Raw genomic sequence first — 26,019 nt, 5'->3', positions numbered from 1 at the left:
GATCTGATGTTCGGCCAATCAGATATTCTCCTCCTACGGTGCTTACTTCCTACGGTGCTAGTAAGCACGCCGGGATGCCACAAAGGCGCAAAAGTAACGACGGGATCATGAAGCCAGCACCTGGCCGCAAAGGAATATTAAGCGCGGGGCTTGTCGCGTCAGGAAAAGTCGGTACGAACTGAAGCTGATCGCCTGAACCGTTGATCAAGGCGACGCGGGTTGCTTTGCGTCGGCATAAATCGGATGTACGTCGCGAGCAGATCGCGATGACGGTTTTAGTAGCAATGTGCGATATTTGCGTCCGAGCCTGCCGGAGCGGGAAGGCTCAGAGAAGCTGGCGTCCGTGTGTGGGCGGCCGGACGTTGCTTGACGAACGTTCCGGTGGGTCAGCGCCACTTGCCGTGCGGGACGACGCGTCCAAGTCCTGGATCTATGCGTTATGGTTTCCAGAAGATACCGAGGTCTTTCCGGTCGCTTGGAGGTTGAATCGCAGTGAACCCCGACATTTGGTGACGATCGGGCTGAGACGTCTCGTCCGACGGCAACATGGGGATAATTGAGCGATGATGGAGCTAACTTGAAGGGTCGGCCCTCCTCGTTGCTTCAAATCCAGCCCATCCACCCTTCATACATAAGGGCGATGTTGTCGACGCTCTCAGCTTCCTCGATCACCATTTTGACCTGATCAGGGACAGACATCGTAGTCTGTCCAGGATTGTCTCTGCCTGCAAGTTTTGCTTTGATCCGACGCAGGACATTCATCGCATACGCGTTCCGTTTTTCACCCGTTCCTTTCTGCGGCCCATCGTCCCTAAGCTCGTCCGCGGGGTCTGGAACGTAGTCCTGAGGTCCGTGCTCTGCACGTTCACGTCTATTGTCGGTACCCGGTTCGTTGATCAGACGCATAGGAGGTTGACGGTCTTCATCCCGAGCACCAGGCGAGACCGAAGTCTCGACCTCATCCAGCTTCTCTTGCGTCATCACGTCCTCATTCGGGTCCATGTGCAACTGGCCCATGGCTTGCTCCATCGCTTCCATATCCTGCGCTTCGGTGTGCTGGGGATCAACGACGGCATGCATCGCGCTCATGTCGCCTACTTCGAGGGCATCGGGATCGCCGTTATCCTGCTGATCTTCCTCCTCGAGCTCTTTCAGAGCAGCAAAGGCGAAGACGGACGTGTGACACTGCTCTAACGCATTCACGATCGATTCCAGAACTGGTGCTGTCGACGGCAAACGACCGTGGTTTTTGTCCGCGTTGTTCGCGACCGCGCCCATCTCGTTGATGTGTGCACCTACTGCGCGCCACTTCTCCAAATACGCCTCAAAGTCTTCTCGCGCAACCCCAGCAGTGGTGACATGCTTTGCCATCTTGATCAGGGTTCCCACCAGCCCATGGATATCTCGCAGTTCGCCGTCAGCTTGGTCATAGTCAGCTCGGAGATCCGACGCTGCCCGGAAGATGTTGTGAATAAAGTCAGAGGCAAATGGCTCTTCGACGGTAGGAGAGTGTCCCATCCTTGCATGGTTCAAGCTTCTTACGAAGCGCCGCATCTCCGCATCCATGCTTCGGGTGCTTGGGTTTGGTACTCGGAAGGTTTCAAAATGAACGATGGTGTTGCACATGTCTATCAAGGTCTTGACTCGTTGGCATTTCCGTGCGATCTGCCCATGTCTTGTCTGACTGAGATCGATGAATGCCTCTGCGGCTTGTTGCCGACTAGGCTCTGTTTGTGCCCACGCCAAGAGCGGTCGCAATTCAGACTCCACAGCTTGGTGGTGAGCTTCCAAAGCTATTAAGTCATTATGCAATTGAATAAGGTTCGGCACATCCTCCAGAATCCGTTCGATAACCTGAGAGTGGACAGAGAGTTCGTTATGAGAGGACGATCTGCTGACTACTACGTACAAGGGAGAACTTACCTGAGGCCTCGGACTAGTGTGCAATGAGTTTGTAGACGATCGCATCGGGTATGTCAATCCAGTCTCATGCAGAAGCTGATAACGAAACAATGCAAGCTCTCGTTGCTCGAATCTCGCTCCTGCCTTGTTGAGGTACAAGGATGCCTAACAAAGCGGATCAGCCAAACCGATCGGACATCATAATTTCGTCCAGCTTACTCAACATACCTCCGTGCTCAAAGAAATTTGGGCAGACAACCAGCAGTGATAATGGAAAGCGTCCAACAAACTTGGCAAGCGAGCCTTATGCTCCGGGGCGGCGTCAAGAATGGCGGCCACACAATTCAAAGCGGTGTCGACGAACGGGATCCCGCTCGCAGCTGAATTGGCCGAGTCTCCAATCTTGACCCCTGAGGTTTGGCTGATGCGCTTTATCGTTTTCCCAAAAAGCTTGGCCATTGGCTTCATGCACATTTCCCGCATGCAGAGGTTAAGATATTTCTTCAAGCGTGCATTGACGTTGTTGAAGCATTCACTCTCTCGCAATATGTCTCGGAAATCGAAACTGGCAACCCATTCGTGCGAAGGGTCGTCTACGTCCATTTCAGACCCACGATAATATGCAATGCATCCTTGCACGAGATCCAAAGTGCAGAGAATCTGCTGGACGGCCAAGACCTTGAAGACCACGTTGAAACCTGACATTTCTTTCTGTGCCGCCAGATTTTTCATGGCGTCCATCACCGGCCTGAAGAGTCTGTCGAAAGCGGCGAGTATGGCATACGGACCCCTCGACTTATCGGATGCGTACTTGATGCGGAAGGCCTCAAAGCCTTGTGCCAGGTGACTCGACGCTGCCTGGAAGGTAGAGGAAGCTTGATCCATCGTCTCGTCTACCATTTGGCTCAGTTCGCTAAGGCGGTTCACAAACTCATCAATCACGGTCCTGTTCTCTCTTGTCAGCGCCATGATAACCTCCGGCACCAGCATTTCCGTTACGTCCAAGTTCATCGCTCGCATGGAGTCGGAGAAGACCGCGTAATGCTGAAACGACTCCGTAGCTAAAGAGTCGCCCGTGATAGGAAGGCTCTCTTCCTGGAGTGCCAAAGTAATCCTAAGCCCAAGGGCGGACAAGTAACCCGTCATCGTATGCATTTCGTGCAGATAATTCGGCTCGAAAGAGAAGCTGCCATAGACGTTCCTCATCGTTTCTGCTAGGCGGGCGATGATTCGCGCATGAACGGCTTCTTCCGCGGTGGCGTCATCGCTCTGTTTGATCCATGAGAAGAGAAGTCTTCCAAGGGCGGCCACCTCTGTCAATATCAAGCAGTCCACGAGCTGTTTTGCGTCATGCGCATCGTTTCCTAACGACGTGGACAGACTTTCCACACTATCAATCATTATGAGAGGCTGCCAAGCGGTAGGGAATGCCTGTAAGGCCTCCATGGAATGACGAAGTTCGGCGTTCTTGGCAGTGCATGTTGCTTTGATGATCGCTTCGAGAGCTGTCTTCCTCGTGTGTTCAATGGGCTTCGGTTCGCAATCATGCGAGAATGCCAAGTCAAAGTAGTGCTGCGGGCACGTTGGATCAAGTAATGGTTGTAGAAGTCGGCTCCATATGGAAAAGTGATCTTGGTCTAGCATCGTCTCCGCCACGGGCGCGACCAGCGCTTGATAAAGCTGCAAATGCTCAAGACTGGTGCTGTAAGCTGGTAGTCTTTCCTGAGCGATGCGGAAGAGCTCTTGATCGAACTCGACACACTGAAGCATGTGATTCTCATCAGCTCCCAGCGAAAATGCAGCGGGCGCCACTGGAGGAGAGATGGAAGCAACATCGCGGTTTGCGAGTTCCGTACGCCATGCTTGTAGCATCGAGGTCTGCGTAGCGGTGGACAGGTGATAGGATATCGATTAGCAAATGACATGCATTGATATTGTGGACGCCACATGATCTCACCTTCAGGGAAAGAACAGCAGCCGAATGCTCCGTTTTCCAAATCTCGCAGTCGTCATATCGTCTAGCCAACTGCCCATGCAATGCGAGATTGCGTTCTTCCTCGGTCATGGTCATGTTGGCCGAAACGAGATCGTCCTCATTCCCAGACTCCGTCGGACGATGTGCTGCGATCTCGCTCTGAAGCTCCTGGCATTTCCCAAGAAGAGTACGCAGGCTACTGTCAATAGCATCTCTCTTCTCCTCTATTCTGGACGAGAGTATCCCCAAGTTGACATTCAGCTCAGTCTGACGATGATCCAAATCCTGCAGAGCACTCGCAGTCCAGTCGACAAGCGGATCGTACACAAAGGCCTCCAACAGCGTGACCAAAGTCTCGCGGTTGTTCCGCATGACCCGACAAGTATGCTCTGACGCAGCGCGAAAAACCCCATCGGTGCCAGTCAGTCCCAACCCAGCATGCATGTTCTGCGTCAACCGAAACGGGACTGTTTCTGGCACACGCAGCTTGCGACCGTTCTCGAAACACACATTGTAGTCGATGTGAATGATCTCTCCAGTGAGCTGATCGAAGAGCACATTGTCCAGATGCCGATCGCCGAGTCCGATAATGTATCCGACCATGGACATGACCGCCGTCGAGCGTCCGAAGGATTTTGTCTTCTCCCACCATGCCAAGGGAGACGGGGACGAGCAGAAGAGTTCTCTCGACAGAAGATTATTGGGAGTCTCCTGTCGCAGTTTCTGGAACACCTCGTGAAGTACTGCGTTGGGCCATTCTTTTCTAGGCGCCTTATGCGAGATGCCATGCCTCTGCAAAGCCGGGCCAATCTTTGCATAGAACTGATCGTGAGGACGGAGAGGAGGGGCGACGGCGTCTCGGCTCTCTGGATCCTTGGCCTGCAGTAATCTTGCCGTGTAATCGCGTTGCTGCCATCTCTTATAAAGCGTGAAGAGCGCGGTAACGCCTTCAACCCATTGAATCATCCCCGATCGCTTGCCGCAAGGTATGACGGCGTAAGTTCGCGCCCGGAATTGACGCTTTCGAGAAGGTTTGTCGCTGGCGAGCAGTTGGTTGACTACACCGAGTAACTGCTGCACTCGCTCGTCCAGATGCAAATCTTCAAGGCCCTTGAAGAGGTAAGGATAGCGGACACCATCAGATCCAATCAGCGTGATCTTCTTTGGTTTCGTCTTGGTAGGGTAGATTTGAATGTCGCCGTCAAAGGCGTGGATGACGACATTCGCATCTTGATGCCCTGGCATGGCCACGTTGGACCTTCGGAAGCGCATGAGAGCGGGGCTCACATTTTTTAGCTTCAGTTGTCTGGTTCGATGGAGTTCCCGATGTAAATCAATGCAAATCTATAACGGAACCAAAGGGTTTAAAAGGAAGCGAAAGAAAAATCAACACACTGTTGAAACCACACCAACCTGCTGAAACGGTATCCAAGCCTTCCTCATATCAGTCAAATCCGGCGGATCGCTCAACGATTCCAGTGCGGCGCGAATGCGATGTCCGTAAGTGTTGCTAAACCATAGCTCGTGCGGTGTACTCTCCCCACTCGGCGTCGTAGCCGCCACCAGCGTTTCCAGTCCACCAATCAGCGGCGAAAGGATGGTCCTGTGGTAATCACGAATGAGCCGGTCCTTGTCCGCCTCGGACAGGTTGAGGCTCCCACGAACGCGCTTGATTTCCTCTTGCACACGATCGAGTCTTCGCAATGCATCGGTTTGGACATGGGACAGCTTGTGTAGCCACGTTTCCTCCCACAATACTGCTAGGCGCTTGAGCTCACGGATGATCTTCTTGACCTGCCCGACAAGGGATGCTGGCGCACTGGCTTGGAGCTTATGCAGAATCCTCAGAGCAGAGTTCTCCTCCTCATTACGCGCAGCAACAACATTATTGGACCGGTCTTCCTCGTCGTCGTTCCCCAAAAGCGCTTGGTATACAATCAGATGCGGTGACGTTTTCCCAAGCCGGCAAAGCAGATCCACGATAGTCTGCCGTACCAACGAGCTCGGGTGGCCGATACGCGCGTAGAGCTGCGGGACGATGGGGCTCCACGCCGTGATGGGTGACGCCTGAAAGTGAGGCACCAGCTCGGTTCGACCATCCTCGTACTTGAGGAACAGCCGCAGGATCCTGAGGGTGATGGTTATCGTGTCGCTTGCCCGTTGCTGTGATTGGAGGAGTAAGCCCGAGGAATCGCTTTGACTTTCGTCCTGGGCATTTCCTTACCTTCTGCTCTTGTGCTGAGGAACCAAGATCAAGCACTTTGAAATACGACACCGCCGCCAAAGTGTACTTCCGCACCAGCGCTTCCTTGTAAGCCACGCAAGCGCTATGCACTTCCACAATTGCTCTATCAGAAAGCGCCGGGCAGCCAGACCGGATCCGATGTTCCAAGGATTCCTCGGACAATGGCTTAGAGGTGCCTCGGGCTTCGTCTAATTCGCTCGTGAGTATGGGAACTAGTTTCTGAAATGCCCAGATGGGTAATGTGAGGAAAGTTCTAGCGGACATGTGAAAAGGGACGTTACCTACCTTCATATACTCTTTCATCCGAAGACTTGAATGATTCCCATCCTCCTTCACCTTCCCCTCCACCTCACTCAACAGAGCCTTCGCAGCCCTCGACGCCGCCTGCCCCAGTTCCCCATCCGCGCTCCCAGACTTATACAAATGATCAGCATACTTCAACCACGCCTTCCGATTCCCCGGCGCCAATCCAATCGCCTTTTGCAACAATTTCTCCGAAATGGCAATATTACGTGCAGGAATGCCCCACTCGATCCCAGGCGGCTCGAACGGTCTGACAGAGTCGAGAACGTCGTGCAGTCTCCCGTCGTCACCGCTGGTGTCCAGCATCCAGTCTGACAGGCAGGTTAGGTACTTGCACAACAGTGTCTCGCACCGGCCGTCCACGTCTGCGATATTCGGGCCAGCACTCGACAGGCCGTCGCAGATAAGTGTAATAGCGGCGCCACGGTCCCCTCGCGCATGATGCAGCTTCGCAGACTCCAGGGTCCGCTTCAGCAGCGAGATATCAACAGCGCCGGATTGCGGCGTCAGATGCGGTCCAAACACAAACAGCCTCGATGCAAGGTGGAAGTTTCCTGTCTTTCGAGCGTGTTTGGCGATCAGAAAGTCCACGTTTTGCTGGGCTTGTTGGCGTACTTGCTCGGTCGGCGTCAGACGTCGCCGGCTGTCGAGCCCGTTCACGAGGACTCGAACCGCCTTGAGCACATTCGCGCTCGAGATCTTCTGATCAAGGATATTCGGGTCCGCAAACGTGGCATAAAGCCCAGATCCGTTGTTGACGTCAAGCAGGGGAATAGCCGAACAGAGCAGTTGCATCTGCGCAATATACTCAGATCGCATCGACAAACTCTCCCCGGTCTGGAACCCAATAGCTTGACGCAAATCGGTATCCCAATCCCTCAGAGCCGTATTCCCCACGGTCGCTCTCTCCGGATCGCCCCAATCACATGCACGAAATCGCTCGCAAAGGTCAACACGGCAGGCCTGAAGGACTGCCGAAGGGAAGCCCTCCGCGACGATCTTGCCCACATCCGGCCCAGCGTATGCCTTGGTTTCAGTAGACCAACCTCCTTCCACCTTAGTGGTCCAGGTACTCAATGCCCTTAGGCCATCATCCCACTCATCCAACCCACGTCCCTGGCCATCTATCTTCCACTGCACTGCCTCGCGATACGCATCCAACCCCTTCCAATCCTGCAACTCGGCATAACACTTCGCAACATGTTTCTGCAAGTTCCCAATCGCGGCGTCGCTGGGCACCGGCTCAGTGTCGATCAGCTTGTTGAGTTCAGCGACAAGGATCGGCAACGCGGCCTCGTACCGCTCCTCTGCCAACAACGGCGTGACGTGCGCCCACGAAAAGGTGACATACTCATTCGACGGTGGTTTCGGTCTCTCCGACCGCTTGAGCAAAACGACCGTATCTCGTCCCACCGGCGGCTTCACCAACCCCGACCTATCAAGCCACGTCCCAAGTCCCGTAAGCGTATCCACCTCGCCCAACTCGATCAGGCTGTCCTCCAAGCCGAAAAGCACCGATTCGATATCCGGAATCAAAGTCGGAGTTGGGTTGTTATCCTTCCCACCACCCGCCCGTGCACCTGTGCTCTCAGCAACATACAACAAAGCTTGTTTAACAATCATATTCTTCTCGCCCACGATCCTCGCAGCAACAACCATATGTTTGCGTATCCGCACGAACCAGTCTTCACATGTGCGTTTGTTGGCGTGGAAGAAGGCGATGGAGGCTTTGGATGTGGGCGCGCATTGGAGGGATCCTTCGGCGGCGTTGCGGATCTGGATCTCGAGGTGGTCGACTAGGTGGAGGTGGTGGCGAAGGGTGGTGATGCTCTCTGCCAGGCGATTCTTGCTGTCACTCTTGTCCCGGTCATCGGAACGTTCGATTCCAACGACGTTATTAATCTCCTGCTTCAAGCTGTTTTCGATCGTCGAGAACGTCTGCAACGGCCCTCCAAACGGCGTCCGCAACCGGCTCAAAACGCAATACCTCGCCGCCTCCCACGATACCCAAAACATCAAAGTCGACAATCTTGGTTCCTTCCTGTTCCCTATTACCGCACCATATCGCAATTTTCCGCCCCCGTACTCTCCCGCAAACATCCCCGCCTGACACGCATGATACAGCCTCGCCATCCACACCTCATCTGATTTTCCCGTCGCAGTGGCGGTACCCTCGTCATCGATTTCACCGACGCCGAGAAAGGCGCACGCGACCTGAAAATGGCGGGCGCGGAACGTACCGGACGGAGGGAGGGACATCAGGTCGGCTGTGATCGATAGTGAGGGTTCGGCGGAGTCATGAAGGGTGGTGAGCGTGGCGAGCGGGTGCATGAACATCATGAGATGTAGATACGCTGTTCTGACAGCGGGGACAAGATCGTTCGTCATATGGGCGACCACTTGTCGAAGCAGGTCGAATGCTTTTTCGGGCACGGAGGTGTAGGATATTGCCAGCCACCGATTGTATGCGGTCCAAACGGAGGCCATCTCGACACGAATCTGCGGGTCGGGTTCCGCGCAGGTCGCCTGTTGCAGGACGATGGCGCATGCGTGCACGCTTTCCTGCACAGTATCGTTCCCACGGATATCCCACGGATATCCCACGATATCCCACGGATTTCCACCGGCCTTCGTCATGGCAGTGAACAGATTCTCAAGCCATTCCAGACAAATAATCTTCTCATCGTAGCCGATGTCCATCTCCGCCAGCGCGATTGCAATGATCCCGAGCTGTGAAACTACACTCTGCGGTGTCAAACTCCTCATCTCCTCGTCACTCATCCGCGTGCCGTTCTGCTCAGAGTCAATCGTCCCGCCCGCTTCCATCGCCATCTCATACGCCGCCAACAAGATCGGGCCCCTCATGAGACACGCCCAGCCAATGACATCGCCCCCCTTCCGCGCTGTGTCTGCAAGAATGTTGAGAATCGTTCGAAGCACTTCCTCGACGGCGTGGTCGCTATTCAGAAGGCTGGCGAGCTCCGTGCATAGGTGTATGTCGTACAGAAGGAGATTTCGTAGGGACAACGGGTCCAGGTTGGACAGGATGCCTCTGAGGGTCTGTTGTGGTTCCGATAAACTCTCTTCTACCGACGTCTTGTTGTCTGCTACGAATTTCAAATCGCTGCCCTCATTTTCATTTCCTCCTCGATCAAGCCTCACAAATTGCAATAGGCTGCCATGTACACCACGAACTTCCCAAACATACTCCTTGAGCACCTCATTTTCCCGCTCCCTTATCCCGCTACCATCGTGCAGCTCGGTATACGCCTTCAGCACCCTCACCGTAAGCTCCCGCAACTCAGAGCTACAAGCCCGATGCTGCAAACATAGGAAGCGGACCCGGCTAAGAAGGGCCGATTCGGACGGTTTCGAGAACATCGCGGCGAGGGCGGGTGAGAGGTGTGGGAGCCAGGAGTTGACGACCTACGTGATTGAATCATAAGCAGCGATGAAAAACCTAAAACTACATACCCGAATTCTCACCTCGCGCAAATTGCACAGCCAGTCTCCCAAATGCTTCTGTGACGCATCAATCCGATGTCCCTCTTGCACGTACTCATTGGCCAACAACGTCGAGTCGAGTGTTAGGATTTTCACCGCGATGTCCTGGTACGGCAGAAAATCTCTTTCCAGGGCTTTACTAAGGAATTTTACAAAGATCATTCCTGGATGTCGTGCTGTCAGCCACCACTTTGCTCATCTAGTATTCGGATTGAAGGCTGTCAAATACGAACCTTGTAAAAGCCATCCCCGGTCTTCGAATGTCGTTCCAACCGCCAGGATCACATTCAGGCACCATTCGACGACATTTAGGTAGGAATCGTACGCTTCTGGGTGTTGCGTCAGGTCAAAGCGGCACTCGGCGTTCATGCTCGGAAATCCGGAAAAGGATATGACGTAGAGGATCGTTTGGAAGCATCTGCATGACGGTGGACCAAAGCGGTTAGTTTCTCCTGCCGCTTGATGGTAGATGACTAATATGGACTAACCGCGTTAGTATGAAGGTGTTAGTCGGCACTCGGAAACTCCTCCCCTTGTCAGGAGCCGACGCTGTTTCCGCGGCGCCAGGCTCGCAACGGAGCTGCACCGTGTCCTGGATGTCAGAAAGGAGGTGCCGGGCAAGCTCCAATGCGAAGGTAATGTGCTGAGCCCAAAAAAACCAGAGCTTCTTCAGCGTATCTGCAAAGCCATACTTCAGCCAAAATCGGAAAAGGCATCGTGCATGAGATCATGAACCTCATACCAGAGATGAGCGCCGACACATTTTTCGGAAGGCTCGGATCAATGTTCCATCCCACGAGAAGATCGACGATGTCCTACAATTCTTACTTGATGAACACCTCATCAACCATTCCAGCATGCATTCATATCCAGCCGCACCTTGAAGCACACAGAAAACGCATCAGGAAACGTTTCCGCAATGATCTGGAACACGTCCAGTGATTTGGGCAGGAAGTCGGCAGACTCCATCATATCAAGAAACGTCTGCATGTCCACCAAGATCTGCGATATGGTTTCTTCCGCATGGCCGGCTGAATCGCCCAATGCCGATAATCGTTCCACATACTGCATGCAATAACGTCAATCACAAAGCCCTGATGTCACTCTCCAGGAGAAGACACACATACGTCACGGACAACCACGAGAAGCCAGTTGCACAGATCCCTCTCCGCTTCCCTTGACAGCCGTTTCTGGCCCATTCCAAGCAGCTGTTCAAAGATCCACCGGACAAACGGACGGCCATCCAGATGCAGGCAGGCGCCCATGGCGGCAATACATTTCGCAACTCGCTGTTTATATGCGTTCGGAGATCTGAGAACCCTTTCGTCAGCTTTCACCCTCTCTCCACTCCCACCCTATGCGGACTCATCAGCGTACCGCATCGCTTCCAGTGCGTCAGCCACGCTATTCGCGCATGCATTGAAGACGTGGGGTTGATTGACGGGATAACATGGGAGACCTAGGGCGTTTCCATGCATCGACGGGTCGAGGATTGCCAGAAGGTCATCGGCAGCTGCTATACGCCTCGAGTAAGAAGGATCTCGGTCTCCACGGAGCATTCCTGCCAACGCGGTCTGCAGCGCATCTCCGGCTCCGGTTTTTCCACCACCTAGGGTAAACATTCTCAGCAAGACAGTTGCCCCTGGTGACCTGACGCTTATTCAACACACCTTGCCCATGACCCTGCGGTTGTTCCTTCCTCCCATATTTGCTCCGCCCGTTGCTGCGAGGAGCGCTCATGTTCGACTGTCGGAGCTAGAAATTGTGTGTCGTCGGCCCCGCCACACTTCCAAGTGCCAACCCCTTTCCCAGAAGGTAAGCGCTATCCTGCAACCTCAGCCATACACGCTGGAGACACTGTTCCGTTCAGTGGAACGAAATAGGAGCCTGAGTCGGCCACCCGCCCGTCGTCGCCGGCTGCCAGAGTTTCGTGGGAAAATTGGGGCTGGTAGAGTGTGTTGAGGTTGTTTTTTGTATTGAGTTTTGGGGTATCGGGCTCTGACAAGACGAGGGATGTCTGGGGCGGAAGGTTGTTAAGAGTGTGTCTACCCATCTGGCGGCGTGATCACGGCTTGAGCTGTCTGTCGAACGACGAAGGTTCAATTGGAGAGCGCCGATGGAGGGCCTGTTTTATGCGGCCGGCCGTGGTCCAGTCACGCCCTTCACGCTTCTGCCCGCAATTCGGACGGCGCGTGGGAACATGTTTCCTCAACATCCCCGCTGGGCAATCGGCAGCATCGGGGCTATATACAGTAGATCACGCTCCGTACAAGACACCCATCCCGCCCTCGTCGTCGTAGGAGTAACAGCTCACGTCTAGGCGGTATCTGCAACATCCGTTCTCCATACGTATTCCCTCAAAACCTCCCGCAAAATGCTCTCCCGCTTCAACAGTTACGCGAAAACCCTCAAAGAGAGCCTGGCAGACGCCGCCACGTCCTTCGAAACCGAACAAAAGAACTTCCTCTCCTCCCGCAGAGAAAAAGATGGCGGGGTCTTCACCGAACCAAAAGAAGAGGTTGCGCTTTTGCCCGACGTCGTCGTCGCTACGCCGGCGCAGACGTCGAACTTTCTGAAGGGGTTGTTGACGAAGGCGGTGGCGATACCGGGGGAGATTGTTAAGGAGTTGAGTGCGGAGGTGTTGGTGGGAGGGGAGGGTGCAACTGCGGCGGGAGGGGAGGAGAAGGAGGTTGGTGGGGATGAGGCGCGGGTGGAGGAGGGGGTGCGGTTACCGTGGGATGGAGCGGAGGATGCGGATTTGCTGAGACGGGCTGTGCAGGCTTTGTCCAAGGTTGGTTGATAATACTGGAAGTGCGGATTGGGGAATAAAGATGGGCGAGTCTAACAACTCCCCGCCCCACTTTACAGCAACCAGCCATCTTCCTTGAAGAGGTACCATCCGACGTCCCATTCGACTTTGACCTAGAAGCCTCCTACCCGGTAATCATGGAACTCCTGAAACTTGATGAAGAACTAGGACGGACGCGATTCCGTTTAGTCCCCAGAAAGTGCGACCACCCAAATCGGCACTCCCCTCCCACCGTCCGAAACTCTAACCTGTTCTTGCCCATTCCACAGGATAAAAGAACCCCAGTTCTGGCAACGGTTCTTTTACCAAGTGCATCTCCTGCAAACACTCCCGCTAGCCGAACTAGAATCCAAGATGGCAACACATGTGGAAAGTCTCGCAGACGTTGAGGCAACGGAAAGGATGCTCGGGACAACTGTGGTCACGGCACCAGCACACGCGGCCACCTCCGACTCTATCGCGGCATTGGCAACACCAGACAAAACCACGGAACCAGACATCCTCTTCGCCGCACCACCACTCTCCGACAGCCCCGAACCGGCCCGCAAACGCCAAACACCTCCACCACCAGCAGCAACCGAACCGGAGGGTGAGTTGCCGTCTGCCCAGGATCTGAGGGATGCGCATGTGCCTGTACCGCAGAATTTGGAGGATGGGAACTACGACGTAAGTTTGGGTTTATTGAAGGGCAAAATGTACAAATGTGGAGAACGCTATACATGGAATGCTAAGACTACAATGGGGTGTTATTTCGATAGGATGAGGACTTTGCCCACGAAGAGTTTGTGAGTGATATGTACGATGGGGAGTGGCAGGAGGACTAAGGTGGGGTTTTGGGTATTGTTGCTGCGGCTTTTTCAGCCGACGTAGGTATTTTGGAAGCGTTTGTAAGTGCTTGCTGGGATTCCTGTATATCCCCCTTTTCGAATCCTTTGTTGTAAGTACTTTGATGAGTGAAGCTTTTGATACTCTTGCATCAGATGGGAGTTCCATCATCGCTCTGCGAGTGCAGGCACCGGCCGGCGCAACTCATTCAACGTCTCCAACAACTCCTCATCCGGCCCCTCCCACCCATTGTCATCCGTCGGAACCAACACGCGAACCTTCACCCCCTCCCTCGACACAAGAAGGTTATGATCGTCCGGGGTAGCCGTAGCCTCCTCGCATCCCGGCCAAGCGCATTCCTCCGGTTCAGGGACGCCGTCGAACGTCAGTGGGAGCATGACGTGCATAATGACTTCTTCGTCGTTGTATGGGCTTTGGGTGAAGATCATTGAGCTGTCGACCCAGACGTCGTCGGGGAACTCGAGGTGGATCGTGCGGTTCAGGATGTGGGCGCCGGGAGGGAAGAAGTCGGCGGTGGTGAGGGTGGGTCGAGGTGGATGCTCTTCGGAGGTGGTTTCTTCGTCGTGGTGGTACTCCTCGTCCTGTTGTTCTTCCGGCATCTCTTCATCCGTCCCGTCCCGCTCCAGTTGCCCTTTCTCCAGCTCTTCGTTAATATCGACAGGAGCCACGGCCCCTCCGCCGTAAGATTGCCTAGCGGAAGTGGCGCCTTCGCTGCTGTTAGGCGACAGGTTTCGCAGGGCCATGGACTCAGAGCGGGTGAGGTAGCGTTTGCCGTACGTCTCTGCTGGCATATGTGGTAGGGTTGCTGTGAGATGGAGGGGTGCCGGAAAGCTGTCGAAAACGGGGTGATGTTGGGACGGCGCAATGGGGTGGTGAAGTTAGCTTTTGGGGCTACTTACTCTACTGCTTGTGGATTTTGTGCTGCACGTAAAACTTGGCAGAGGAGGAATGTACGATTGAGGAGGTTGCACTTTCTGCAGAAGTCTGTTCAGGATGGATTGGTTGGTGGAGAGTAGAGAGCCTTCGTTTTGACAGCGCGGTCATTCATGACCCACGCGTTCTTCGTCCCCCTATCGACATCGAGATCGACTCCGACGACCATGCCCGTCATATTGCCCCATTTGAAGAAGACCCTTTTTCGTGGGAAAGAAGTTTACCTGCTTCTCGCCATCTGATCGTGGGGCCTCATACAAACGATTCAACAACCTCAAGCAGATACTCAAGTCCAGATAAGCGAGTGGGGGACCTTCAACCACCCACAAACACACATCCCCAACACCTTCCTGCAAGATGTCAGACCCACCACAATCCTCCCGCCCACCAACTGACCCTAAATCCCGCCCCAGCCCCACCTCTAAAAACTCAACCAGCAACAGCGGAATTAACACCATATCCAAACCCCTCCCCTTACCCTCCGTCACCGAAAGCGGCCCTTCCCCTGGCGGCCCTTCCTCCTTGCAACCGCAACCCTCCTCCCAACAACCCCAACTCCCTGGCACAAAACTAGCAACCTCCCTCACAACCCTCACAACCCAAACGCGCACCGCCCACGACGCCCTCACACGGATGATGCAGACCACCACCCTCCTCCGCGAGCAAGCCGCCGCGCACGGGACAGAGTGCGAGGCGCTGGAGGCGGAGAAGAATCGGGCAAAGGCGGAGCTGGAGGCGATGGTGAGGAGGGTGGAGGGGTTGGTGGGGATGAAGGGGAAGGTGGAGGGACGGTTGAGGGAGTTGAGGGTGGAGAATGGGAGGTTGGATGCGGTTTTGATGGTATGTATTGGTGTTTGGGCTGCCCTTTGCGTTTCAACTGCTTTGGGGCAGGGATGTTCGTACCTGCTCATCATTACCGCATACCGTCGACAGGACTGGGCAGCCGGGAAGACGCCTACATAGCAGCACCGTGAACAGGCCCTGACTTTCTGCAGTTTTGAGAAGCCATGCGCGTAGCATAGTCATTTTTGCATGAACTTATGTATATGGCGAGTATATGTGAGGGATGATACCCGGACTCGCAGCTTGGATCGAATACTCGCTATCTCCTACACTACCTAAGAGCCATCTCACGAAAGAAAGGAATGCATATGCACGTTCGAGCTGGGATGTGTTCTGTCTTCGGTAGGACGGAGAGCCTGGGCGAGCGGAGTCTCAGGCCACGCATGACTAGGCGCGTCTCTCTCCGCTTCTACTTTTCCAAGTGTCTCTCGACATCCTAGCCAGATTCCCAGGACTCAGTGTGCGGACTGCTAGCAGAGCAGGCGCTGGTGGTGTACTTCATCATCCTCACACCTCAATTCATCGGCCAGAGAAGGTCAGAATGGAATCTGATAGCCAGCCCTCTGTCCCCACGGGCGTTCTCATGGATGATGGATGGACCGTGATAAGGAACCTAAGAAACACGTGCCGCAATGTGCATCTTTCGACGCGTTCAACGGCCGGGCGTCTGTCTCCGAGTCGTCCGTCCAGATCCAACCCCCTCGCATATAAATGCCCCACCCACCCACCTCCCTCCCTCTCCCCACCCTCCACCTTCCACCACCCGCCCCACCCTCAAAGAACAAAAATGTCCCTCCATGCCGTCAACTCCCCCCGTGCCTCCAAACCCCGCCTCGGCACATCCCTCCCCTACTCACACGCGATCGTCAGCGGCGGCTTCGCCTTCCTCACCGGCCAAGTCGGACTTCCGCCCAACAGCGACACGATCGTTCCCGGGGGCGTTAGGGAGGAGACGAGAGTTACGTTTGAGAATGTGAACGCTATTTTGGAGGAGTGTGGGTGTGAGTTGGCTGGGGTTGTGCGGTGTGAGGTAAGAATCTAGGGAGGGACTGCTGTTTTCCGTATGTCCCCAGATTGATGTACTGTACATGTGTTTTTTTTGTAGGTGTACCTTACGGATTTGGCAGATTTCGAAGGCTTCAATGAAGTTTGGACGGAAGTGTTTGGCGAGCATAAACCGGCCAGGGCGGTTATGCAGATTGCGAAACTGGGGATGGGGGCGAGGATTGAGATTATTGTTACTGCTAGATGTCGGGAGTGAATGGTGCGGCGTATGGCGTATGGCGTATGGCGTGCGGACGTAGATAGGAGGCGTAGAAGCATGGCTTAAAGCGATGTATTTATATGTACAAGTCTGGAGAATGTCAAATACGCCGTGTAGTTACGCCTTCAACTGCCGTCAACAATCCTTTACCCCAAATTGAAAATCGTATCACAATCCCTCACCAAATGCGTCGTCCTCACCCCTACATCCTGCTGCAAAACCAACTCCCACCTCACAGTCACCAACCCATCCCTCGCCCGATCCCTCACAACCACATTCAACCCCGCCACGCCCACCGGTAACTCCAACGGCTTCCTCCTTCCCCCAGAATCCATGCCCAACATCTCCCAATCCACCTTGCCCTCTCCCACATACTCTCCACCCGCGTCCGCACCTCCGACAGCCCGCACCGTCGCAGCAATCAATTTTGCAATATCCCACTGCTGCCGCGCAAACTGGATCTGGCCGCGGAGCCCGGGCGCGTCCATGCCTGAGGCGCAGCGGAGTTTGGTTTCGAGGACGAAGATGTCGGCTTCGACTGCCGCGACTTGGGCGTCGAAGGAGGGGATTTGGTGGGCGAAGTGGGTTATGAGAGTTGGGGATATCGGGGTGAGTTGGTTGGCGTGCAGGGTGGTTGTGCCGGTGGGGAGGGCGAAGGTTTGGGTTGAGGATTTGCGGGTGAGCGGGAGGGAAAGGGTGGAGAGACGCTGGTGGAATGAAAATGGGATTTAGCATGGCCTCCTTGTCGGTCATTGCGCCTAGGTGGGGTGTTATTCTCACCTTGGCCATGCCGGCTGTCCACGTACTGCTCCGTGGACGTCCCCTGCCTTCCACCAACGAGAAACGGGACGTTGCTGTAGAAGTCATGACTGGATAAGTTCGCAAGTATGCCAGATTGACGGGGGGCCACCTGCAGCAAGGCTGGTTATACAAAGGCCGTTCTCCGCTCTTTCCTCTCTTTCCTCCGCTGCCCTCCGCTGGTTCGGCAATGTGAGACGGTCACTGGAGCGGCGATGTTTACGGCCTGAATGTCTAAATCTGGGAACAGGGCGGGGATCTCAATTTCCATTTTCAACAGCGCGCGTGTGTCAGGTGCCATTTTATTCGGATCTTTTTTCTGGCTTGAACAGTCTCGACATTAACCCTCCTGGAGCCTTCCGACCAGCTCGTCGTGGAGGAGCACCATCGACTGTCGTGCATATACTGTACAAGATCCGGAATTCACAGCTACGCGCGCCAAGTTAGCACACCAGTCGCCAACCTTTTCCTCAACTCGAAGGTCACAATGACGGTCACCATCACGCACTGCATTTTTGATATGGCAAGTTACGAAAGACGAAGGATGCTGTTTGGAGCGGAAATGTATTCCTATCTCTGATTTCACCTATAGGACGGGCTACTGCTGGATACGGAGCGAATCTACACGGAAGCAACGCAGAAAGTGTTAGACGAGTGTGTGCCGGGCACCCGCTTTACGTGGGAGTTGAAGAGTCAGCTGATGGGACGGACGGCAGTTGAGGTGAGAGGCTGCCGTTGCGTCTTATGCTGGCACAGACCACTGATCTCACATCCGATGGACAGTCAGCACAAATCGTAGTAGAGGCCCTGAACCTCCCCCTCACGGTGGACGAGTACATCAACACCCTCACAGAGAAGCAAGCCAAAATGTGGTCCTCATGCGAGGTCCTCCCCGGCGTAGCCTCCCTAATCAAGCATCTCAAAGCGCACAACATCCCCATCGCTGTCGCCACCTCCTCCACGCGCGCGAAATACGAGCTGAAAACCGCTCGCCACCAGGAGCTCTTCGCCCTCTTCGACAGCGTGACGTGCGGCGACGACGGGGATGTCGCTCGCGGCAAGCCGGCTCCGGACATTTTCCTGACCGCTAAGCGGAAGATTGGCGACCCGCCGTCCGAGAAGTGTTTGGTTTTTGAGGACGCTTGGGCCGGGGTCGAGGCGGCAAGGACCGCCGGGATGCATGTGGTGTGGATTCCGGATCCGAATATGTTGAAGATCTATGAAGATGGTAAAAAGGTGGAGAGTGCTCAGGAGGGAGAAGTGGTTGAGCCTACTGAGGTGATGGTGACGATGGCGGCGTTTGACCCTGTGAAGTTTGCATTGCCTCCTTTCATCAAAACTTGAGGATTTCTTGTCGTTGTAGACTGCATATTTCAGTTAGAACTGATCCCTGACGCTCGTTGATATGTATTTCTCCATCTTAAATATTGACTATCCAAGCCTGTAAACCTATCTGTCCGAGATAGACTTCGCCATCGATAATCCGCGTAATCCGCCGTCTCCTGCTTGTATTGCTGGCGTTCCGGTGTGAGTCGAGGAAGACCGACAACGCGTCGTCGTGAACTCCGCACAATGGGTGAGATGCAGGGGGAGATGAGACCCAAGACGGACGCAATCAGCATGCCCCTCGAGGCGGCAACACCGCGTGGAGAGTCGCCCCTTCACCGTCGCAGCACCGCTCGGGCATCATCAGCTGAGGAAGACGGTTGGTCCACAATATGGTAGACGACTCGCATCTCTTGCATTCCCAAATTCCCCGGATCCAGCAGAACCCGTATGCCACTTTTCCCAGACGACGGCCATTCGGTTCCGAAACCTCAGCCAACAATAGAGTGCTTCCCTCAGAATATCTTTAGTCATCTTCCTCTGGGGAAGTTTGTCACAGTTTGGTCATTTACACTTAAGCTTCTTTCGTTACGCTATGCTTCCTGTTGTTGGGGAACGGATGGAGACACCGGTTTCCTAGAAGTGGGGAAGCACGGCACTTGAAAGCTCAAAAAAGGACAGGGGGAATATCGAAGGGTGACATTTTGGAGGGTACTTGATTCCGTCGCGAGGAAGGACAGCAGGCGACCAGGAACATCGATTCATATAGCACTCGCGGAGGACAACCCGTTTTTTCTCTCAAGAGCGCAATCAAGGTTTTTGCCCTCAGGAAGACTCTTTCGCCATGTCCGACACACAGGTACCCGGCCGCCCGCCCCCGCAACCCTCCATGGCCCTCTTCCAATCCTGCGTCGTCGGCTACATGACCCAAAACCCCACCGGCGGCCTACCCGAAGCACTCGAGTTCTGTTCGACCTCACTCTCAACCTGGGGCGGGGAGATGGCGGCCTTCACGATCCACGAATCGGGCCCGGCGGCGATCATCATCGGGATAACGTATCCGATCATTATCCTGGATCTGGTGCTTTCGGCGTCGCGGTTGAGGAAGATGGTGAATGGGAGGGGGGTGACGATGTTGTTTGCGAGTTTGGCGAATTTGGTGTTTGCGTCGGCTATTGCGTTTGCGTGTACGGGCGTGAGGGATCCGGCGACGATAAGGGTGACGGATAATTTGGGGTTGACGGGGTTTATTTTCATGTTGGTGAGTTTGGATCTTGTGTCGGCGCACGATCTATGTTGGCTCCTTCAATGCGATGGATTTAGGAATTAAAACTTACTCCATCTTCATTCCTACAAACGGTAGTTCTCAACATGCTTAACAGGGGTCTACCGCGCCAGCAACGTCATCCTAATCCCTCACCGACAACAGCTCTTCCGCACAACCGCCACCGTCTGCATAGCCATCTTCGGCATCGGATTCGCCTACAACGCATACACAGAGGTCAAAAACTCGCCCGTATACCCAACCGAGTTCTCGTATCTCTTCTTTGGCCTCACGTTCGTTCCGGTGTTGACGTACATCATCGGCGGCTGCGTCAGTTTCTCGTGGAACATCCCGCAAACGACGTTTGTCACTGCGGGCGGCCAGCGGGGGAGCGTGCTGAGGGCTTTGAAGCGGTTGAATGATATTATGACGGCGTTGACTATTTGTATCGCGATTAGTCAGTTAGCGATTTTGTATCCGTTGCGTAGTAAGTTTCCGTCGGATCCCTCACCATGAATCTCCAAGTGAATTAACAAACTCCGTCTGACTACTCCTCCAGAATCCGCCACTATAAACTCCGTCTCCTGCCTCCACGTCTCCCTCATGCTCCTCCTCGAAAACATGTTCGAATCCGCCATCATCGTGCTCGCCATCTTCGGCGCCGCGCCCGTCAACGCCGCCGCATCGTCGCACAGGGAGCAGCTGAGCGGCGCCAACACCTCGCGGACAGGCTTCAACACAAGCGCGAGAGCGTTGACGAACGCGGAGAAGGCGGATGGGGTCGTTAGGAGTGTGAGCGTCAGAGCACCGAGCTCGGATGTGCTGGCGATGGGGCCGAAACAGGCTGAGGAGGGTGGAGGTGGGAATGGGAATGCGAGGCCGTTGTTTAAGAAGGCTGGGAGTCAGGCGAGGGTGGATGTTGCTGAGTAAGTTCTTCAGGGGAGTGAGAGCCCTCTTCGGATAATCCGGTGCTACTTCCCGTCCACTCCTTTATCTTCCCGTAATTCACCTTTCTCTGTCTTTCCACTACATCGTATCGTGATCCTCATTGGGCTCCCCGCTCTGTCTTTTTGCATTTGCAGTGCGGTGAAGGCCACCCCGCCACGTAACGAGCCATCAAACCGCCGCCACGGCCGGTCAGATCTCTCCCTTCCCCTACCATCTCTAGGTCCACAGTCCCTCTTTGATATGCAATCACCTTCGTAAAAATATAGATATGTAGTCGATCACTTGCGTATACACTTCGCTCTCGTCACACTCGCTGTTACACTCCCATGGGGCTATCTATATACTCCGACCTACTTGGCGGCCGTTCGTGCCCGTTTCGGCCTCCCGCTCGCGACCGACTTTCCTGCCGACCCTTCATCGTCCTTCGGCTGTACGGTTTCCGTTTCCGCCCCGCGTTTCTTGTTGCCTTTCCCCCCGCCCTGCCCCTCTCCCTCTCCCTCTCCCTCCACATCTCCATCCCCACCCAGATCTCTAAGCACACACCCAGCCCACACAGCCCTCTCCACCTTCCCCGCTGTCCACTGGCCCTCCCCTTCATTCAAATCGACAGCCATATCCGACAACGCGGGGAGCAAAGCCACGTACGCCGCGTGCGTGTATGCGATTTTGGCGGGGGGCGGGTAGAGGAAGGTCGTGAGGGATTCGTCGGACATGAAGGGGATGGAGGGGGTGTGGGCGGTCAAAATCGCTTGGAGGCCGGGGTGTTAGCATCCGGCCGGTGACATGCTAGGTATCCCGGGAAATAGTACTCGTACCAGACGCCGTCGCGGGCCCCACACCTTTCAGCACACAAAGCTCTTTCAACGCATCGAGTATGTGACGCTGATCTGGTTCGGCTTTTTCACCCTCTTTGCCGGTCGTTGAACTCGATAGTTTCTCAAACGCTGCCTTGGAGGCCTGTTCGACCAGGGCCGGGGGGTTGGCGCGGACTTGGGCGGGGAGGAAGGGGCGGTTTTTGCCTCTCTGGATACCTCCAGAGAAGTTGTAAACATCTGTGAATATGTAGCAAAAGACCATCGAATGATATAGTCTCCGTAACATACCAGTAATTTCCACTCCAAAACCTTCAACTACCAGCCACAAACGAATGCGCAAAATCAGAGCGGATACCCAACGTCCATGAGTCCCATATTCCGCGATGGTCAGAAGCCCCCTCCTTCCTCCCCGCCACCCACCTCAAACGCACCAATTCATCCTTCGTTATCGACCCGCGGCCCCTCATCGCCGCGCCCAACTCTGCATGCATCCACGCGTCCAGCTCGCGCAGCCGGGCACCCTTCTCTGGTGGTTTGGTGCCGCTGAGGAGAGCGATGGCGCGCGGGTAGGCTGTCCAGGAGGACGAGAGGGAGAAGGGGAGGTCTGGTAGGGGCCGTGGCATGGTGGATGGCCGTGGAGTGTGGAGTGTGGGCGAGTCCCAGATGGTTTGAAGAGTTGAAAGCGCTGGAAGAGGGGTGACTTTTTGACGCAAGCATTTTCACATCCCCCGCCAGCATCCCGCCGGCTGAATTGTCAAGACCCCTCTGCTCCTAGCCTCCTACAGCCAGCCCGCTGCTTCTAGCATCGCCGACGAGAGTTGGAAGGAGACATCGCTGTGACTACCTCCCCCGTGCCACATTGGGATCGAGCAGACCCCATGACCTCCTCACCCCGCCCCCGAAAACGTCGACCCAAGCCGTCCCTTGACTGGCTCCCCGAAGAACTCTTCCCCCAGATAGCCCAACATCTAACTCTCTTCGACGTCCTCCGTCTCACCCGCGTGAGCAAACGGTGGCGGTCATCGCTGAAGTGTCCCGGGTTCGGCAAACTGCTGCTCGAAAAGGAGGAGGAGACGCTGACGGTGGACTTCTTCCTCTCGATGCCCGTGGGTGGACTCGACGTGTTTGAAATCGGGATCGTGCTGGATGACGAGGAGGTGGAGAAAGAATACAGTGCGGGGGGTATTCCTACCAGTGTGACAAAGCACCCGCCGCCGCCGTCGCTACCGCTACCGCTATGTGTCCGCAAAACAACCTATTTCGTCCACCACCGCACCGCCGACACCTCCGACCTGCATCTCCTGACCGTGCGAGCTTCGGGAGCCGTCAGCATCGAGTCGCGGCCAATCTACCCCGGCCCTGTCCTCTGCACGCTAGACGACGCGCCAACTCTGGACGCCGCGAACGGCGGGTCGAGCGATCGGCGGGTGGCGATGACGGCCGATCATCGGCGGACGTGTCCGCTGTGTGGGAATGCAAGCGTGGGGGAGATTTGCTTTTGGGTCGATAAGCGATGTAACTATTGCTCAATTCCGTTCCTGTTTTTTACCAAAGATTTTTCTTTTTCTCTTTTGGGGGGACTACGGGTCTGGCGGGGTGGGACGTTCCTGACTCTCTCTCTCTCTCTCTTTCGTTTCCAGACCGAGTCTTCTTCCAATCCTGGGACGACAAATACGATTTCACAGAGCCTGGCCGTGCCCCCGTGCACATCACATTGATGCATGAAGAGGACCACGGTCACTCCTGGTCGTCGCCTCCACCTTTACCCGACGTTCCCCAGGGCGATATGGGACAACATCACGCGCTAGAATACGCAGTCCGGCTTCGACAGGGGTGGTATGCGCAGTTCACGAGACGGAGCCATGTCCAGCGGTATGGATTGGTGCAGGGAGCGTCGAAGGGAGCGAGACTGGAGGCGTTCTTTGGACTGGGTGGTGATGCGCCCGATGGGGACGTAGCAGACCCCGTGGACCGCTCCCGGTGGGGAAGAAATCGGCGAGATCGCGCTCCGGCCGCCCCTATTGCTATTTACAACCCTTGGGCCTAAGCACGTACCCCGCCGGCGTTTTCCTATCTTGGCACTGCAGTCACTCTGCCTTCGCCTCAATGCGTATGCGAAAGTGGGATGCTAAAATGCATGATGATGTGTATATATGTGAAAGCATTACGTATGATAAATAGGATGCAGCGGGCAAAACAATTCTGTCCTCCAAAAACGTCCAAAAAGAGAGCACGACAACCAGTGTCTAGCTCCCAGTCCCCAAAAAAAGTCACCATCCCGTCATCACTCATCCACCACCCCTGGCGGCCGATACGTAAACTCCGGATTCGGTACCCGTTTATCCACCTGCATGACCGCCGCAATCAACCCGACATACGTGGGCCGATGGCGGGCGAAGATATGCGACGAGAAGCGGTGTTTGCCCTCTTTTTCAATGAGCGCTTGCAGGACGACGAAGGCGTCGAAGCCGCAGGAGATGGCGGAGCGGACAAGGGCCGCGGCGTCGCGGAGGAGGAAGTCGGCGGTTAGGGTTGAGACCCATCTGTGTGGCGAGAGAGATCACTGGGTTAGCACGGGGAGAAGGATTCACGGAGAGGGGTTATGATGCAAGACGTACTTTTCAACAATCCCATCAAAAACCGCCGCAGCATCCGAAACCGGCATTCCCCACTCCGGATCCGGCAGAAACCGCTTATCCCTACACCTCGTCGCATGCGTATGGCTCAAATCCGCGCTTGCCACCACGGCGACCTTCTTGTTCACCCAACTCAGGTATTTCCACAGGTGGTTGCCGTAAGAGAGCATGTCGGGCACGCGGTCCTGTGAGGAAGGTGACCGGTGCAGGGAGGTGCCGCCGACGGGGCCGGGGAGGGAGAGGAGGAGGTATTTTGGGGCGAAGGGGAGCATGGCGACGCGGCGGAGGAACCAGAGGGGGATTAGTTCGGAGGGGCCGAGGGGGGCTTCGGTGCCGGTTATTTTTACGCAGCTGTTGCCGAATCCAAGTCCTGATCAGTATCGAGTCCGCTTACTCCGCGCAAAAGAGAGGGGCGGGAGATGGGATACTCACGCAATGCCCTGCGACCCCAAATGGTTCAGAAACCCCGTGGCCAGGTCGTTGTCGATCTGTATCGCGAGTTCATACACTATCGCATCCTCGGGCTTTGCGGATCCCGCCGCATTGCCACTCTCATCCCCTTGATCAATCTTCCCCGTCGCTGATGGCGTTAGGTAGATTCCTACGTGATACATCGAGGCGACGGTGAGTCCACCATTCTTGGTCGTTCCTTCACTTCCCCATGTACCTCCTCCGAAGCATACCTGGCCGTGGACTCCTCGGCGCCTAGACGAGCAAAAAAAAGCTCAATCAGCCCCTCATCCAAACGCACTCCCAGACTCGCACCCCAACTACTCACACTAATCCCATGCGGCGTCAAAAACACAATAAGCTCCGGCTCCCACGCCGCCACAACCTCCCCGACGGCTTTGCAACCTTCATGCACTTCTAGGATGCCCTCGGGACAGTTGGGGAGGGTTGGGTCTAGGACCATTTGCTGTGGGGGGGGAGGAGTAAAGGGAGGGTCGGTTATGGTTTGGACGAGGTTTGCAAGGATGAATAAGCTGCTAGTGGTAAAAAGGAGGGCCCTACCGAATGAGGCAGAATGGCACAACCGAGGATAGGCATGGCGGTGGAGGAGCGGGCGGGGTGACAGAGAAGAGAGCGGTGTGAGAGCGAGTTAGCGTCCGCCTGCGGAACGGAAAAGGGGTCGGGAGGCGTGGAAGTGGTAGTCGGGTTGTGTCAGAGAATGAACACGTTGGAGGGTGCGAATGCCCAGTGCGAAAAAACAGGGAAAACGGGTGTGCATTTGTTTCGCGTGATTCGCTTATCCTTATCCTTGGACCTTACCGCTGTGTCATCGCGTTGATGTTTTCCCCGCCCGCTGGTACATACAATTTCACCCATACTGAAAATCAAATGTATTTCAGTTGCGGCAGGTTAGGGCGGCAAGGAATGGACAGCATATCATACACGCAAGATGCAACAACCGCTGTTTGGACGCTAGACCCCCTGACCCCTTGACACCCCCAATACGAAGCCCAACGACATCGCACTCTCACCACCGCTGCCAACGCTTCTGCACACCGCTCTGGCAGAACCCACCGCGCCGCAAGTCACACATTGGGTCCCACCCACATCAGAATGTGTCGAGCTGCTCGCCATGGGCAGGGTGTCTCGGGGCTTCTC

General features: G+C 55.2%; 11 protein-coding genes across 11 annotated transcripts; 6 read left to right on the top strand and 5 right to left on the bottom strand.

The window, feature by feature from the left end:
• Nucleotides 1-581: 581 nt before the first annotated feature.
• On the bottom strand, nucleotides 582-12,088 carry EV422DRAFT_225192 (uncharacterized protein). Its single transcript, XM_053065506.1, has 15 exons — nucleotides 11,600-12,088; nucleotides 11,307-11,538; nucleotides 11,057-11,240; nucleotides 10,809-10,994; nucleotides 10,672-10,744; nucleotides 10,418-10,607; nucleotides 10,163-10,347; nucleotides 9,912-10,093; nucleotides 6,408-9,851; nucleotides 6,102-6,341; nucleotides 5,291-6,040; nucleotides 3,860-5,221; nucleotides 2,131-3,780; nucleotides 1,924-2,067; nucleotides 582-1,854 (listed from the first exon to the last, which is right to left on the bottom strand). Exons 1-15 carry the CDS (start codon nucleotides 11,667-11,669, stop codon nucleotides 604-606), a joined length of 10,143 nt encoding a protein of 3,380 aa, XP_052922415.1. The 5' UTR covers nucleotides 11,670-12,088; the 3' UTR covers nucleotides 582-603.
• Nucleotide 12,089: 1 nt separating this feature from the next.
• On the top strand, nucleotides 12,090-13,600 carry EV422DRAFT_225201 (uncharacterized protein). Its single transcript, XM_053065507.1, has 4 exons — nucleotides 12,090-12,720; nucleotides 12,798-12,937; nucleotides 13,008-13,404; nucleotides 13,497-13,600. Exons 1-4 carry the CDS (start codon nucleotides 12,304-12,306, stop codon nucleotides 13,560-13,562), a joined length of 1,020 nt encoding a protein of 339 aa, XP_052922414.1. The 5' UTR covers nucleotides 12,090-12,303; the 3' UTR covers nucleotides 13,563-13,600.
• Nucleotides 13,601-13,628: 28 nt separating this feature from the next.
• On the bottom strand, nucleotides 13,629-14,548 carry EV422DRAFT_225253 (uncharacterized protein). The gene is made up of 2 exons (XM_053065508.1): nucleotides 14,484-14,548; nucleotides 13,629-14,415 (listed from the first exon to the last, which is right to left on the bottom strand). Exon 2 carries the CDS (start codon nucleotides 14,373-14,375, stop codon nucleotides 13,731-13,733), a length of 645 nt encoding a protein of 214 aa, XP_052922413.1. The 5' UTR covers nucleotides 14,376-14,415; nucleotides 14,484-14,548; the 3' UTR covers nucleotides 13,629-13,730.
• A 62-nt stretch (nucleotides 14,549-14,610) lies between these two features.
• On the top strand, nucleotides 14,611-15,556 carry EV422DRAFT_225166 (uncharacterized protein). Its single transcript, XM_053065505.1, has 2 exons — nucleotides 14,611-15,357; nucleotides 15,451-15,556. The coding sequence occupies exons 1-2, from the start codon at nucleotides 14,875-14,877 to the stop codon at nucleotides 15,478-15,480; spliced, it is 513 nt and encodes a 170-aa protein (XP_052922412.1). The 5' UTR covers nucleotides 14,611-14,874; the 3' UTR covers nucleotides 15,481-15,556.
• A 534-nt stretch (nucleotides 15,557-16,090) lies between these two features.
• Nucleotides 16,091-16,730, top strand: EV422DRAFT_541809 (putative endoribonuclease L-PSP). Its single transcript, XM_053071231.1, has 2 exons — nucleotides 16,091-16,390; nucleotides 16,466-16,730. The coding sequence occupies exons 1-2, from the start codon at nucleotides 16,148-16,150 to the stop codon at nucleotides 16,619-16,621; spliced, it is 399 nt and encodes a 132-aa protein (XP_052922411.1). The 5' UTR covers nucleotides 16,091-16,147; the 3' UTR covers nucleotides 16,622-16,730.
• EV422DRAFT_541807 (uncharacterized protein) lies at nucleotides 16,731-17,644 on the bottom strand. The gene is made up of 2 exons (XM_053071230.1): nucleotides 17,405-17,644; nucleotides 16,731-17,331 (listed from the first exon to the last, which is right to left on the bottom strand). The coding sequence occupies exons 1-2, from the start codon at nucleotides 17,489-17,491 to the stop codon at nucleotides 16,771-16,773; spliced, it is 648 nt and encodes a 215-aa protein (XP_052922410.1). The 5' UTR covers nucleotides 17,492-17,644; the 3' UTR covers nucleotides 16,731-16,770.
• A 141-nt stretch (nucleotides 17,645-17,785) lies between these two features.
• EV422DRAFT_541802 (HAD-like domain-containing protein) lies at nucleotides 17,786-18,866 on the top strand. Its single transcript, XM_053071229.1, has 3 exons — nucleotides 17,786-17,945; nucleotides 18,015-18,143; nucleotides 18,206-18,866. The coding sequence occupies exons 1-3, from the start codon at nucleotides 17,910-17,912 to the stop codon at nucleotides 18,764-18,766; spliced, it is 726 nt and encodes a 241-aa protein (XP_052922409.1). The 5' UTR covers nucleotides 17,786-17,909; the 3' UTR covers nucleotides 18,767-18,866.
• A 726-nt stretch (nucleotides 18,867-19,592) lies between these two features.
• EV422DRAFT_570783 (uncharacterized protein) lies at nucleotides 19,593-20,942 on the top strand (the record flags this gene model as incomplete). Its single annotated transcript, XM_053072916.1, has 3 exons — nucleotides 19,593-20,009; nucleotides 20,112-20,499; nucleotides 20,572-20,942. The coding sequence occupies 3 exons, from the start codon at nucleotides 19,593-19,595 to the stop codon at nucleotides 20,940-20,942; spliced, it is 1,176 nt and encodes a 391-aa protein (XP_052922408.1).
• A 45-nt stretch (nucleotides 20,943-20,987) lies between these two features.
• Nucleotides 20,988-22,525, bottom strand: EV422DRAFT_225051 (uncharacterized protein). The gene is made up of 4 exons (XM_053065504.1): nucleotides 22,207-22,525; nucleotides 22,064-22,090; nucleotides 21,776-21,983; nucleotides 20,988-21,708 (listed from the first exon to the last, which is right to left on the bottom strand). Exons 1-4 carry the CDS (start codon nucleotides 22,396-22,398, stop codon nucleotides 21,311-21,313), a joined length of 825 nt encoding a protein of 274 aa, XP_052922407.1. The 5' UTR covers nucleotides 22,399-22,525; the 3' UTR covers nucleotides 20,988-21,310.
• Nucleotides 22,526-22,653: 128 nt separating this feature from the next.
• EV422DRAFT_570781 (uncharacterized protein) lies at nucleotides 22,654-23,822 on the top strand (the record flags this gene model as incomplete). Its single annotated transcript, XM_053072915.1, has 2 exons — nucleotides 22,654-23,290; nucleotides 23,416-23,822. 2 exons carry the CDS (start codon nucleotides 22,654-22,656, stop codon nucleotides 23,820-23,822), a joined length of 1,044 nt encoding a protein of 347 aa, XP_052922406.1.
• Nucleotides 23,823-23,903: 81 nt separating this feature from the next.
• Nucleotides 23,904-25,623, bottom strand: EV422DRAFT_541786 (uncharacterized protein). Its single transcript, XM_053071228.1, has 6 exons — nucleotides 25,423-25,623; nucleotides 25,190-25,327; nucleotides 25,095-25,116; nucleotides 24,844-25,012; nucleotides 24,394-24,762; nucleotides 23,904-24,318 (listed from the first exon to the last, which is right to left on the bottom strand). Exons 1-6 carry the CDS (start codon nucleotides 25,456-25,458, stop codon nucleotides 24,060-24,062), a joined length of 993 nt encoding a protein of 330 aa, XP_052922405.1. The 5' UTR covers nucleotides 25,459-25,623; the 3' UTR covers nucleotides 23,904-24,059.
• Nucleotides 25,624-26,019: the final 396 nt, after the last annotated feature.

Source organism: Fimicolochytrium jonesii, assembly GCF_025526975.1.
Source record: "Fimicolochytrium jonesii strain JEL569 chromosome Unknown EV422scaffold_28, whole genome shotgun sequence".
Lineage (NCBI taxonomy): Eukaryota > Fungi > Chytridiomycota > Chytridiomycetes > Spizellomycetales > Powellomycetaceae > Fimicolochytrium > Fimicolochytrium jonesii.
The sequence above is the reverse complement of the archived record's forward strand: the minus strand, read 5'-3'. Positions and strand labels throughout refer to the sequence as shown.

Coding starts and splice junctions, on each gene's coding strand:
- EV422DRAFT_225192 (XM_053065506.1), bottom strand. CDS start 11,669: ATGAGCGCTCCTCGCAGCAACGGGCGGAGCAAATATGGGAGGAAGGAA. Junction 11,241..11,306: donor GACGCACTGGAAGCGATGCG/GTACGCTGATGA, acceptor AAGGGTTCTCAG/ATCTCCGAACGCATATAAAC. Junction 1,855..1,923: donor ACACTAGTCCGAGGCCTCAG/GTAAGTTCTCCC, acceptor GTCCACTCTCAG/GTTATCGAACGGATTCTGGA.
- EV422DRAFT_225201 (XM_053065507.1), top strand. CDS start 12,304: ATGCTCTCCCGCTTCAACAGTTACGCGAAAACCCTCAAAGAGAGCCTG. Junction 12,721..12,797: donor CTGTGCAGGCTTTGTCCAAG/GTTGGTTGATAA, acceptor CCCACTTTACAG/CAACCAGCCATCTTCCTTGA. Junction 12,938..13,007: donor TTCCGTTTAGTCCCCAGAAA/GTGCGACCACCC, acceptor CCCATTCCACAG/GATAAAAGAACCCCAGTTCT.
- EV422DRAFT_225253 (XM_053065508.1), bottom strand. CDS start 14,375: ATGCCAGCAGAGACGTACGGCAAACGCTACCTCACCCGCTCTGAGTCC.
- EV422DRAFT_225166 (XM_053065505.1), top strand. CDS start 14,875: ATGTCAGACCCACCACAATCCTCCCGCCCACCAACTGACCCTAAATCC. Junction 15,358..15,450: donor GGTTGGATGCGGTTTTGATG/GTATGTATTGGT, acceptor TACCGTCGACAG/GACTGGGCAGCCGGGAAGAC.
- EV422DRAFT_541809 (XM_053071231.1), top strand. CDS start 16,148: ATGTCCCTCCATGCCGTCAACTCCCCCCGTGCCTCCAAACCCCGCCTC. Junction 16,391..16,465: donor CTGGGGTTGTGCGGTGTGAG/GTAAGAATCTAG, acceptor TTTTTTTTGTAG/GTGTACCTTACGGATTTGGC.
- EV422DRAFT_541807 (XM_053071230.1), bottom strand. CDS start 17,491: ATGACTTCTACAGCAACGTCCCGTTTCTCGTTGGTGGAAGGCAGGGGA. Junction 17,332..17,404: donor GGACAGCCGGCATGGCCAAG/GTGAGAATAACA, acceptor TCATTCCACCAG/CGTCTCTCCACCCTTTCCCT.
- EV422DRAFT_541802 (XM_053071229.1), top strand. CDS start 17,910: ATGACGGTCACCATCACGCACTGCATTTTTGATATG. Junction 17,946..18,014: donor CGCACTGCATTTTTGATATG/GCAAGTTACGAA, acceptor TTTCACCTATAG/GACGGGCTACTGCTGGATAC. Junction 18,144..18,205: donor TGGGACGGACGGCAGTTGAG/GTGAGAGGCTGC, acceptor TCCGATGGACAG/TCAGCACAAATCGTAGTAGA.
- EV422DRAFT_225051 (XM_053065504.1), bottom strand. CDS start 22,398: ATGCCACGGCCCCTACCAGACCTCCCCTTCTCCCTCTCGTCCTCCTGG. Junction 22,091..22,206: donor CGATAACGAAGGATGAATTG/GTGCGTTTGAGG, acceptor TGTGGCTGGTAG/TTGAAGGTTTTGGAGTGGAA. Junction 21,984..22,063: donor TTTTGGAGTGGAAATTACTG/GTATGTTACGGA, acceptor GGAGGTATCCAG/AGAGGCAAAAACCGCCCCTT.
- EV422DRAFT_541786 (XM_053071228.1), bottom strand. CDS start 25,458: ATGCCTATCCTCGGTTGTGCCATTCTGCCTCATTCG. Junction 25,328..25,422: donor GTGCCATTCTGCCTCATTCG/GTAGGGCCCTCC, acceptor CCCCCCCCACAG/CAAATGGTCCTAGACCCAAC. Junction 24,319..24,393: donor TTTGATGGGATTGTTGAAAA/GTACGTCTTGCA, acceptor CTCGCCACACAG/ATGGGTCTCAACCCTAACCG.